This window comes from Larus michahellis, chromosome 13 (genome assembly GCF_964199755.1).
Source record: "Larus michahellis chromosome 13, bLarMic1.1, whole genome shotgun sequence".
Taxonomy (NCBI): Eukaryota; Metazoa; Chordata; class Aves; order Charadriiformes; family Laridae; genus Larus; species Larus michahellis.
In genome coordinates, this window is record NC_133908.1 from 2,281,872 (window position 1) to 2,294,719 (window position 12,848).

Here is a 12,848-nt window from a genome sequence, read left to right on the forward strand (position 1 = left end):
CCAGGTTGCTCCAAGCCCCGTCCAACCTGGCCTTGAACCCCTCCAGGGATGGGGCAGCCACAGCTTCTCTGGGCACCCTGGGCCAGGGGCTCACCACTCTCAAAATGAAGAATTTCTTCCTGAGACCTAGTCTAAATCTGACCTTTCTCAGTGTAAAACCATCCACCCTCATCCCATGGCTCCCCTCCCTGCTCCAGAGTCCCTCCCCAGCTTTCCTGGAGCCCCTTTAGGGACTGGAAGGGGCTCCAAGGTCTCCCCGGAGCCTTCTCTTCTCCAGGCTGAACCCCCCCAGCTCTCTCAGCCTGTCCTCCCAGCAGAGGGGCTCCAGCCCTCCCAGCAGCTCCGGGGCCTCCTCTGGCCCCGCTCCAACAGCTCCGTGTCCTTCTGCTGTTGGTGCACCCAGCGCCAGCGCAGCACCCCGTGGTGCAGGGGGGTGGCCGGGGGTGTGGAGTTGGAGTTTTGGGTGTGGGGAGGCCACACTAGAGCCATCCCTGCCTCAGTTTCCCCATCCATCCCGTCTTTCCCCCCCCAAAAGGCCCTTTCCGGCCAGGTTTTGCCAGCCGAAGCCGTGCACATTTTGGGTGGGCACCAAACCAGCACCCTGACCCCCCCCGCAGGCTCCTGGTCCTGGCCTGGACACCCACGGGCCACCCTGCGGCCCCTCCACCCCAGTGGCCCCCACATCCATGGGTGCCATCCCCGGCTTCTCAGCGTTTCATTCTATTTTTTGAGAGTATTTAATGGTTTGAAAGGGAAAAACCCGTGAGTCGAGGAGGCTTTGGGGACAGGGACACTCATGGAACCAACAAATCGCCCTTATCCGAGCGCTGGGCACAAACCTGTCCCCAAGCCAGTGACAAAGCCACCCCCAGCGCACGGAGAACCGCTGCCGAAACGCTCAGTTACTGCCTGGGCTTAGCAAAAAAAATCACGATTTCCTTCCTAAAGAATCCGTGGCAGGAGGAGGGCGTCGGGAGAGGTACTTGGGAATCACCCAAGTGGGTGATTGGGGTACTTGGGATGGGGTTTTTTTCGTTGGGCAAAGTCATTGCAAGGCAACCCCCCCCACACCACCACCACCACCACCTTGCTGCTGCCGCCGCTCTGGTGGGTTTAATTCTGCTCAAAGGGGAAAAAAAAAAAAAAAAAGAGAATGAGATTTCCTCTGAAAGCGGAGGAACGGCCCCGGTGGTGCCGCGGGAGGGTGGGCAGGGAGCCAGTACCTGGGCCAGGTTGCGAGTGTGCCAGGTTGCGAGTGTGCCAGGCTGTGAGTGTGCAAACGGGGAGCCGGGGGGGCGGGGGGGGGCGCTGCCAGTGTGCCAGGCTACAAACGTGCAGGGCGGGAGGCATGGGATGCTGTGAGCGTGCCAGGCTGCGAGCGTGCAACCCTGTCCACACACAAGGCCGCGAGCGCGCGATGCCACGCAATGCTGCGGGCGCAGGGTGCTGCAAGCGTGCGACGCTGGGAGCATGCGGGACTGCAAGTGCTCATGGCAGCGCTGGGAGCGCGCAGGGCTGGAAATGCGCAACCCCACACGCACACAAGGCTGCGAGTGTGCAATGCCGGGAGCGTGCAACGCTGTGGGCGCAGGGTGCTGCGAGCGTGCAGTGCCGTCAGTGTGCAGTGCTGCGAGCGTGCAATGGTGCGGGCACACGGTGCTGTGAGTGTGCGGTGCTGTGAGGGTGCGTGGTTGCAAGCAAGCGGTGCTGTGAGCACCTGGGATTGCGAGTGTGCAACGCTGTAAGCACGCAGCGCTAGGGGTGCGCAAGGCTGGAAGTGCGCAACTCTACACACACACAAGGCTGCGAGTGTGCAATGCCGTGAGTGCGCAATGCTGCGGGCGCAGGGTGCTGTGAGCATGCAGTGCTGCGGGTGCAGGGTGCTGCAAACGTGCAACGCTGAGAGCATGTGGGATTACAAGCGTGCAATGCCGTGAACGTGCAGTGCTGGGAGTGTGCGAGGTTGGAAATGCGCAACCCCACACACACACAAGGCTGCGAGCGTGCAGTGCCGGGAGCGTGCAATGTTGCGGGCGCAGGGTGCTGTGAGCGTGCAGTGCTGCGAGTGTGCAATGGTGCAGGCACACGGTGCTGCGAGTGCGCGGTGCTGTGAGCGTGCGTGGTCGCAAGCGTGCGGTGCTGTGAGCACCTGGGATTGCGAGTGTGCAACGCTGTAAGCACGCAGCGCTGGGAGTGCGCAAGGCTGGAAGTGCGCAACTCTACACGCACACTAGGCTGCGAGTGTGCAATGCCGTGAGTGCGCAACGCTGTGGGTGCGGGGTGCTGTGAGCGTGCAATGCTGCGGGTGCGTGCAATGCTGCGGGTGCGTGCAGTGCTGCGGCTGCAGGGTGCCGCAAGCGCGCAGTGCTGTGAGCGTGCGGGGTCCCACTGCACGCGGCCCCTCTGAGGGATCGGGGACCCTCCTGCGCTGGCCCCGGCCCCCGTCGCAGGCGCTGCATCCCCCAGCGCTGCCGCCCCGGCCCCGCTGCCACGGCCCGGGCTGGGAAAGGCCTTTTCGGCTTCGCTTTGGGGCCAAATCCCCAGCTCTGCCCGCTCCCTGCAGGTAGTGCAGGCAGGGAAGGCAGGGCAGGCAGCAGGCAGCGCAGGCAGGGCAATGCAGGCAATGCAGGCAGCACAAGCAGCACAGGCAGCGCAATGCAGGCAGCGCAGGCAGTGCAGGCAGTGCAGGCAGTGCAATGCAGGCAGCGCAGGCAGGGCAGGCAGCGCAGGCGGGACAGGCAGCACAGGCAGTGCAATGCAGGCAGCGCAGTGGGCACAGGCAGGCAACTGCAGGCAGGGCAGCCAGCGCAGGCAGGACAGGCGGGGCAGGCAGTGCAATGCAGGCAGCGCAGGCAGACCAAGCAGCGCAGGCAGTGCAATGCAGGCAGGGCAGCCAGCGCAGGCAGGACAGGCAGGGCAGGCAGCACAGGCAGTGCAATGCAGGCAGCGCAGGCAGTGCAGGCAGTGCAGGCAGTGCAATGCAGGCAGGGCAGGCAGCACAGGCAGCACAGGCAGTGCAATGCAGGCAGGGTAGCCAGCGCAGGCAGGACAGGCAGGGCAGGCAGTGCAATGAAGGCAGGGCAGGCAGGGCAGGCAGCACACCAGCTGCATTATTGACACGGGCGGCTGCGGGCAGCGCTCCCACCCCACGCGTGGGAAATCAGGTCACCCTCCGCTTCCCTCGCCCGCTGCCTCCCCGCAGCCCCGAAATCTCCCCTGCTCCCCCACCAGCATCCCCGTGCCAAACCACCCCCCCCCACCCCATCCCGCCTCCCTCAGCCCTGCTTAAAACAACAAAAAAGGGGAAAAAAAAAATAAAACCACCAACCCTCATCGCCCCCAGCCCACCCGAGGACGAGCCCTCGCCAGGAGCTGCGTTTCGTCTCCCGGGGTTTGGCTGCCGTGAGCGGATAAACAAGCGCATCCATCCATCGCTGAGCGCATCCCGTCGCAGCGGGGCCGGGGGGGGTACGACCGGGAGCAGCCCCTACCCCCCGCCGCGCTGGGTCTTGCCCGGCCGTGGTGAGGTTTGGCACAGACGGTGCTTCGGTGCAGCCCCACCGGCAGCCCCAGCTCAGGGCTGGCAGCTCAGCCGGGTCCCCAAAGGGGTTTTATCGGTGATTAATTAAAAAATGGAGGTCAATGCAGCGTATCGGTTATTTATTCCAGGCATGTTGAGTGCAGGCAGCCACGGGCAGAGCCCCGGGGATGGCAAACATGGGGCTCAGCCCCCCGCCGGGCACCCCGAACCCCGGGAGGGAAACGGGCAGCAAGCAGGGATGGAGGAGCCCACGGGAGTGGGGACAGCGGGACCCCCGGAGCGACGGGGAGCGGGATGCCACCCCGGCTCCGCAGAGAGCTCCCGGAGGGATCCCACGGCCCCAGACGTGCTTCCCATTAAAACCTCCCCATTAAAACCTCCCCCCCTGCTTTTAACTGCCGCAGCGAAGGGCTTTGGGAGGTTTTTCCCCAAGAAAAAAGACCGAACAAGTCCCAGCTCCCCCTCCTAGTGCTTTGAATTTTTATTAAAACAAATGAGAAAACGGTTATTTCTTCCCAGTACAAGAGTCCAGGGGAACGGGAAAGCGGCTGTGCCAGGCCACGGGCAGCCGAATCGCAGCCACGTGCGGGGAGTCGATCCGAGGCAGAGCTGTTTTAAATAAAAAAAGGGTTCAGGACGCGATTTACGAGGTGCTGAGCCCCAGGGGCTGACCCTCCGGAGTGGCTGTGGGTCAGGTGAGGTTGTGGGAGGGAGGAATTGGGGGTCCCCAGGGGATGCGGGGGATGCTCAGGGCAGCACCGGCTCCCTTAAAGGGTAAATCGCAGCTGGAAGGGAGGTTTTCCACCACCCCCCCACCCACCCCCCCACCCCCCGGTCCCGAGCAGAGGGCAGGATTTGGGATGGAGACACGAAGGAAAAGTCAAGGCATCCCCGTTCCCCCCCCGCGGCCGCCGCCGGGGGGGTAAGAGCTGTGAGCAAAGGCACCCGCTTAAGGACGGGCAGGAGCAGGCAGCCCAGGGAGGGGCTCGGAGGAGCTGGGGGGGGGGGGGGGCACATCGTGTGGGGGGGCTGCCAGACCGGGGCACCCAGCAGGAGCCCAGCCCTCAGCCCCCAGAGCCCCCCCTTGGCCTCAAGCTGCACAGGTTTGTCACAGTTTGCAGGAAAAAAAACCAAACAATAATAATAATAATAAAAAAAGGTTTCATTTGGTTGGCATTAGCTGTTCTCCTGCTCCTTATCCCTTGCGGAGAGGAGGAGGAGGAGGGGGCCTTCCTCCCCACCTCCTGCCCTAATCCCCGCAGCCCGGGGCCCCCGCTGCCATCCCGCTCCCTGCCCGCCTGCCTCCTGCCTCCCACCTCTGCCGGGCGCCGGCGCGCTGGCCCCTGATTTACAGCACTCCACTAGGACATGCTCTGCCTTCCTAATGGAGCTCCGGCCATCACCGGAGAAGGCTCCGGGACCGGCAGGAGAAGGCAGCCCGGAGGGACGGCATCCCCGCTGAGGGACACCCTTCCGCACGCTGCCCCGTTGGCTGCCAGGCTTGGGTTGAGGGGGGAGGCACTGTCACAGCCCCCACCCCGGCACCAAGCGGAAGGCCAAGGCTAAAAAAACTAGGCTAGAAAAAAATCACAGAAAAAGGCTGGGAAAACCAAAAAAAAAAAAAAAAAAAGAGGGCCAGGGAGGAGGGTGAAGGGACGCTAAGCTAGAGAACGTCACACAGTCCGTGGGCACCCGAGTCCGTCGGCGTGCAGAGGTTGGCAGCACCCCGCGGCGGGGGGGGCAGGACACCGGGGGGCAATGCCCGGCTCCCCCGGCCCCGTTTGGGGCACGCCGATGCTGTAGGGGTGGGGGGGGGATGCTCCGTTCAGCGGGCAGCAGTGGTGCGGAGCGGCTGGTCGCATCCTAGAGCTCCTCGAAGAAGGCCACGCGGGACTTGGTGCTCTGTAGGGTGAGCTGCAAGAGAGCAGAGGGGGTGGCTGAAGGGGGACGGGCACCCGGCCCCAGCTTCATCCCCCAGCAGGGGGGGCACCAGGCTGGGCAGGAGGGAGCTGCTGCCTCCATCCATCCCCTCCTGGCCCAGCCCCTGTCCCTCCCGAAACACCAGGGAAGGCAGAAGCAGGGATGTTCGTGCACGGCCTCAGCAGCCCCAGCCCAGGGACCTCCACCGATCCCCAGCTCCAACAAGCACGGCCCGAAGGCAAAGCGCAGGGCAAGGGGGGGGCAGGTTGGGCTGGGGGACAGAATCATGGAATGGTTTGGGTTGGAAGGGACCTTAAAGCCCACCCAGTGCCACCCCCCTGCCCTGGGCAGGGACACCTCCCACCAGCCCAGGTTGCTCCAAGCCCCGGCCAACCTGGCCTTGAACCCCTCCAGGGATGGGGCAGCCACAGCTTCTCTGGGCAACCTGGGCCAGGGGCTCACCGCCCTCACAGCCAAGAATTGCTTCCTCACATCTCATCTCAATCTCCCCTCTCCCAGTGTAAAACCATTCCCTGTGATCCTGTGGCTCCCCTCCCTGCTCCAGAGCCCCTCCCCAGCTTTCCTGGAGCCCCTTTAGGGACTGGAAGGGGCTCCAAGGTCTCCCCGGAGCCTTCTCTCCTCCAGGCTGAACCCCCCCAGCTCTCTCAGCCTGTCCTCCCAGCAGAGGGGCTCCAGCCCTCCCAGCAGCTCCGGGGCCTCCTCTGGCCCCGCTCCAACAGCTCCGTGTCCTTCTGCTGTTGGTGCCCCAGCGCTGGAGGCAGCACTGCAGGGGGGTCTCACAGAGCGGAGCAGAGGGGCAGAATCCCCCCCTCGCCCTGCTGCCCACGCTGCTGGGGATGCAGCCCGGGCTGCGGGGGGTTTCTGGGCTGCCAGCGCACGTTGCCGGGGCGTGTGGAGCTTCTCATCCACCAACACCCCCAGGTCCTTCTCCTCAGGGCTGCTCTCCAGCCACCCTCCGCCCAGCCTGGGTTTGGGCATGGGACCACGACTGCTCTCTGCTGCCGACACCACCTTCCCCCCGAGCAAAGGCCACTGAGGGGCCACAGATTCAATCAACGCAATTAGCGTGGCCGCAGCTTTCAGGCTGCATTTGGGAAATGCAGAGAAGCCCTGACGGAAGGCGCCGGTCCCGCTGCGCCTCATCACGGCACAATAAAACCCTTGGGGTCCAGCGTGCTCCTCCTTTCCTTGCCCTGCTGATGGAGGAACTGCGAGGCTGAACTGATGGGGCTCCTGCGAGGCTGGAGGAGAAAAAACCTCCACCAGCCGAGGACAGAGGGAGAACCAGGCTCATCGCTAAACCTATAGCTCCTCCAAGGGCTCTGGGCCAGCCAGGTACGTGTCACCCTCTGTCACCCTCAGTTAGGGACCATCCTCTGTCCCGTGGTTGTGTCCAACCCCAAGCCACAACCTGCAGTGGGATGACCACACGTGCCCAGCTTGCCCCGTGGTGGTCCAAAGCAGTCACAACGTGGCTCGCCACCACCGTCCCGGCACCTGCGTGGGGCTGTCACCTTCCCCTGCACAGGGTCCTCACCCCGAACCCGCTCCCTCCATCCCGCAGGAGGATGGAGCTGGAGAGGCCTCGCTTGCAGGACTGTGTCCTTGGAGCAAAGGCTCTGCAGGACTCGGAAACCCAGCCCAAAAAAGCTTTCCGCGGCGCTATCCAAGAAATAAACCCGCTGGAGGAGCCGCGAGCCAAACGGGCCGAACGAGAGATGAAAGAAACATCCTCGGCGGCGAGGAAGAAATCACAGTATTTACAGATAACCACCCAAAGGAGCGCGGTGGGAGAAGTGCCACCTTCCAACCAGCTGCTGAATCACCGCAAGAGTTTGCCAAACCAGCCGGCTAATTGCAAAGGCTTCTTTTCAGCTGGATTAAGCAGCGGAGCCTTCCGCCGGGGCCGCCAGTTTTGCTGAAACAGGGATCCTAGGATCACGTTACAGTGAGTTAAGCCCCCGCAAGGGAGCTGCCAAGCGCTTCCCCCTCCCCGCTTCCCCCCCACGGCCTTTCCTCGGTAATTCCTTCACAGCTCTAATGCCATTCGGAAAAAAAAAAATCTGTACTGCGGAGGAAATTTCTGCAGGGGCTTAATGCCCTTTGCTGGCAGCATCTCCTGGGCCAGGGCTGGCTCTCCTCCTCCTCCTCCTCCTCCTCGGCATCCCCTCCAGAGCTGGATGGAGGCTGGATGCGATGGGACAGGGGGTCTGCGTGCTATGGGCAGCTCATTTCTCTCTCTCTCAAGGCTGGAGAAGGGAGGAATAAAAGGAGTGGGCAGCCCCAGCCTGCTGCCAGCCCCACTGATGGCTTCGTTTCGGCTCTTCCAGCAGAAATCCCGCCTGCGATCCCAAAGCAGACACCTGGGTGGGAAGGAATTAGGTGTATAAAACCTGAGCGGACATTGCGGCGTGCAGCATGGTCCTTCCCCTTCCAGCAGGGCCGCTGCCGCCTCCCGCCGCAGTGACGTGAAGGATGGGGACTACGGTCGCCCGTCAGAGGAGGGTCCTCATGGGGGTGGGTGAGGATGAGCAGACCCCCATGTTTGCACGAGTGCCGGGGCTCACACCGGAGCCCGTCTGCCCACCACAGCCCGAAATGGGGCAGCTCCCCTTTCCCGTTTCACCTGGGGAGACCCCCGAGAGGGTGGACGCCCCCAAGGAGGAACGTTTACCTGCCAGCTACCTGCTGCCAGCTAATACGCTGCCACTGAATCATCGGTGGCGCATCAAAGCATCCCACCACCTCCCCGGCCCACGGCGGCTCGCCGTGCCGCTCCATTAAAGCACAGCAAGGGGAGATGCCCCCCAGGTCCCCCCCAGCAAACTCCGTGCTCCGCCAGAGAAATGAAAGGAGCCGGCTACAACCGCTGATGAAGCAGAGAGGGGAGATGTTTTCCCCCAGGCTTGTAAGGGAGGTTTGACTGTTTGGAGTCTGCTCTCTGCTTTTAGCTACACGCAGCTCCCCATTAATCCCCCGCGCGCTTTCGCAGTCCTGGGGCACCTCAAAGCACGGCTTCTGTGCCCAAAGCTTAACAAATGTTGCTGCAGCACCGTGTGAAGCACGTGGAGGCAGCGCTCCGAGGGCATCCAGCATGGGCACGAGGAGAAAGAAGAGATTCAGCCCTGTTCCTTCACCAGGGGCTTTCATCCGTGACCTTCAAAGGCTCCCCTGAGCTCCTCAGTGTTGCTTTTTTTACCCATATGGGGAAACTGAGGCACGGGAAGAGCAGCCCAGCTGCCAGCATAGAGGGAGCGGGAGCAAAGATGGGTCTTGATGAGATGAGGTCCTGCAGAGCGGTGCGAGCACTGAATTTCCACGAGGGCCATGCCCTGCTGCTCGGTGGCACTCGACCCCGGCCAGATTTTGCCACCTGAATGGCAAAGAGCAGAGGGATTCCAACGGCGACAGAGCAAGGACCCCCGCTCCTGTCCTGCGGAGGCACCCCCCACCTCTCACCACCCCCACGGTAGGCTCTGGCTGCTTCTGAGAAAGCCAGGAGGCTTGTGCAGAGCTGCCGCCGGGGCAGGGGGGGGGGTTTCTTCCCATTTCGTCTCCCCGAGGAGAAGCCTCCGGCTCTCCTTCTCCCCAGGAACCTGGTGGGCGTTAGAAGGGCATCACACGAGGGGGATACGGGCACAGTTACCCCATTCCCCATTAGCAGGAGCCAGGTTATAGCTAAGACCTCAGCGGTGGCTCGGGCAGAAGGGGCCAGCAACTTCAGGCTGCTCTGCCTCCACCATCCCTGGGGCGAAGGCACCTCCGGCAGCCCCCGGCAGCACCTCCAGTGCCGGGAATGGGGACCGCCATGCAGCTCTCAGGAGCTGCTTCCTCACACCCCATTATAGCCCAGCACGGGAATTAACAGAGAGGAAATCAGGATTGCTCTCCACCACCGATGCTCCGCCGTGCCTGGAGGGAAAAAACTCTCCCCTCTCTCTCCTTTTTTCTTTCTTTTGTTCTTGTTTTTCTTCCTGTTGAGCAATTGCAGGCAGGGTGACCCTCGCTCCCAGCGCAGGTGAAGCGCGGCAGGAGAGCTCTGCCACTGGCCAGTGCTGTGGCCTCGACAGCGAGCGCCGCAGGGCTGCAGCACAGCAAAACCCCAGGGATGCGCTGGAGGCAGAGCCGAGGGACAAAACCCCAGGGATGCGCTGGAGGCAGAGCCGAGGGACAAAACCCCAGGGATGCGCTGGAGGCAGAGCCAAGGGACAAAAACTCCAGGGATGCGCTGGAGGCAGAGCCGAGGGACAAAAACCCCAGGGATGTGCTGGAGGCAGAGCCGAGGGACAAAAACCCCAGGGATGCGCTGGAGGCAGAGCCGAGGGACAAAAACCCCAGGGACGTGCTGGAGGCAGAGGGACAAAAACCCCAGGGATGTGCTGGAGGCAGAGCCGAGGGACAAAAACCCCAGGGATGTGCTGGACGCAGAGGGGCAGAGCCAAGGGATGCTCCTCAGGGCAGCCGGACTCATCCCACCCAGCGCTGCGGGGGCACACGGAGGTGCTGCGTAAGCTGGTGGGTGCAGGGAGCCCCGCAGCCAAGCTCCCCTCCAGTTGCCTTTCGGCTCCCAAAGCACAAGCCCCAAACAGCTCTTTGCAGGGAAATCCCACTCCCTTCACACAGGGAGCAACTGGTTTTGCCCTTTTCTTTTCTGCACCGGGCCATGAAGGCGAGGAGGTGAGCACAGCCCCGCTCGCGCCTCTCCACCACCTGCGGGGGGGAAAACCCGAAGGAGCCTCTACCACCTCCTCAAACTCTCCACACCCTCTGCCTCCCCTTTGCCCGGCCAGGCAAGGAGAAATAAATATACATGCCCGTACCGTAACATTGTGCGAGCGAGGGAGAGTGATTAAGAGCGAGTTACATTCTCGTCAGTGCGGAGAAAGGGGAAAAAAAAAAAAAATTGATTTACAAGCAGTATTATGATAATCTCCTTCCTGCAGGAGGGAGGGTGGGCTCCACAATGCACTACCAGAGTCATCAAAGAAAATTTAGAGAGAGAGAGAGAGAGAGAGAGAGAGAGAGAAAGGCAGGGAGGGAGCGCAATTAAGCGTCCAGAGCTCAAATGAATCAAGATAGGAGAAAGGGAAGAGTCCTGCTCCCTGCATTCCCACGCTGGGGATCCTCTGGGCTCTGCTTTTACCCAGGGCTGCTGGACTGATTTGATTTCAGAAAAACAAACAAAAGCAACCCAATAAGTCCCTCCTAGCCGAACGGGGTTTAGAGCGGCTAACCCAATAACTGCAGGCACATAAAACTTCCGCTGGCCGGGCAAACCAAATAGAGAGAAGCCGGCCGGGCTCCCAGCGAGCCCACCGGAGCCGGTGCCCTCCCCACGCACCGGAGATGGGCACGGGCAGGAGTAGGGGGCTGCAAATCCCATCAACCTTCCCCCACCCTCCCGAGGAACGGGGAGAGGTTCGAAATCTCTCATTTCTTTGCCATTCCCTTGTTTATCCTGCAGCCTGGCCAGGCTGGAGATGAGGGCGATCCGTGCCACCCCCAGCGGCATCGCCTCACCCCAGGCCATGCCGGGGACATCCTCCTGCTGCTGGGCGGGAGATCTACAGTCCCTGCTAAATCGCCACCCAGCGCTGCACACAGTAAATCCTCTTTATTCCCCTCCTATTCCCCTGAATGTCCTTCTCCATCCCTGCCCAATCCCCAGTCCCCACCGGCCAGGTGGACCTTTCAATTCCCACATTTACTTTTCAAACCAAAACCTTCCTATTTCCCCCCCTACCCCACCCCTCGCCGTTTCTGTCTTACTCCCACGCTGCCGTTTATTGTCTCCCAAGCACAACTTTCCCCCGGCCTCCGATGCTTTGATGAGCGCGTTTAAAAGAGAGAAGATGACGCTCCATTTGAAGGAAACGCTTTTCAAAGGCTGCCACAAAAATAGCTGATAGGCCTGACGTTTCCTAGTTTCCTTTCGCTCCTTGTAAACAAGGAAAAGAGGCTGCCGTGTCCCAGTTTAGCTGCCAGGGAGTTTCACTTCCCGGCTCCGAGGAGAAGCAGGGCAAAAAGAAAATGAACCCAGCAGGGACACGGCCTCGCACACGTGGGTATGTGTGGGCAAGACCCATGTGGGTCTCCTCCTGCACTCGGAAAATGTGTGCCCGGAGGCGTCTAGAGCTGCTCTGCTCACCGGGTATCTCCCGGCTCTCGCCTGCATCCCAGCCGGGTGCCAGGCAGGGCGAGAAGCCAGCATCCTCGCGCATCTCTCCTCTCTACCCTCACAGCTCCCGAGGGGATGGGAAACGCCGGTGCTGCTTCTCCCGGGAAGTCCCTTGCTGGTGGTGTGCCCGTTCTGCAGCACGCAACCTTCTCCTCTCCTGGTGGGAGCAGATTACAGAGCGATGCCACGGCAATGCTGCAGTTCTGCAGGAGACTAGAGAGCGTCTCATCCGTGTCCGGGCTGTCACAGGAACCACAGGAAAGGATGGACCCACCTGCATCCAGCTCAGCCGGCTCTGTACCCGCCAGGCTCCCTCCTTTTGCCCTTCCCAGAGCAGAAGTATTTCTTGTGCTGGTCCCCTCCCTCTGCAGGATGAAGCTCCAGCGGGACAATAACGTTCTCCTTCCCTAGAACGGCAGTGGTCCTCCATCTCCCCAGCAAACCACTGGAGCAAAGCGGACCCATTTCACACAGGGAAGCCTGCAAGTCCCAGAAGGGGAGAGGTGAGGAAGGGAGTCCCCAGGAGATGACAAAGAAACCCCTAAAGATTTGTTGAAGTCCCCAAGGGACACGTTTCAATGATCCCTAGCAAGATGTTAGCCAGCACAGCTGGAAAACAGGCAGAGAAGGCATCTGCCCCAGCGACAGCCTCCGGAAAACCTTCAACCTGTCCAGATGATTGAGCAGCCTCGTGACGTTTGGTGATGGCACAGCAGCTTCGTACCCGCATCACGAGAGACGCGGATGGCAGTGCCCATCACTAACTCGCCAGTGTCCTTACAGCGCTGCAGAGGACAGACCACAGCAGATCTCGAAGGTTAGAGGAGAGGAGACAAACTCGCAGAGGTCCGTTTTGCTCTGCCTCGCTCGCCCCTCTGTGCTTGGCAGCCAGGAGCTGCCTAAACCCGAAAGGGACGACGCTGCGTCTGTAGGAACGTGGTAGGACATACCATTCATGGCCCGACGATACAAGAAGCTCCAACTAGTTTACTGGGGATAAATAAGCAGATTTGCAGCAGCCTACCCAAACCCCAAGGGCCTCAATAAGAGAAAAAATCCAACATTAGCCGAGTTGAAGGCAATGCCACGCCGCAACTGGGACGAGCCAGGAGAGGGGCCGGCAAGAGCATCATCAGCAACAGCTCAGCTCGCCACCGTCCACACCATCCCCACGGGCACCAGAAGTGC

The 12,848-nt window shown here is 61.7% G+C and overlaps 1 protein-coding gene across 6 annotated transcripts in view; it reads right to left on the bottom strand.

Annotated features, from left to right (window-relative positions):
• Positions 1 to 3,998: 3,998 nt before the first annotated feature.
• The window catches only part of NF2 (NF2, moesin-ezrin-radixin like (MERLIN) tumor suppressor), a 52,812-nt gene continuing 43,962 nt past the window's right edge, over positions 3,999 to 12,848 (bottom strand). For 2 of the 6 annotated variants that reach the window (XM_074606262.1, XM_074606264.1), the window contains exon 17: positions 3,999 to 5,455. Coding sequence is in view for 3 of the 6 variants with exons in the window: in XM_074606265.1 (XP_074462366.1) it covers positions 11,946 to 12,140 (195 nt within the window). In the remaining 3 variants the exon portion in view is untranslated. Of the gene's footprint in view, positions 5,456 to 11,921; positions 12,141 to 12,848 lie in introns of those variants that run through there. The other 4 variants (XM_074606259.1, XM_074606260.1, XM_074606263.1 and 1 more) reach the window with 3 other exon arrangements.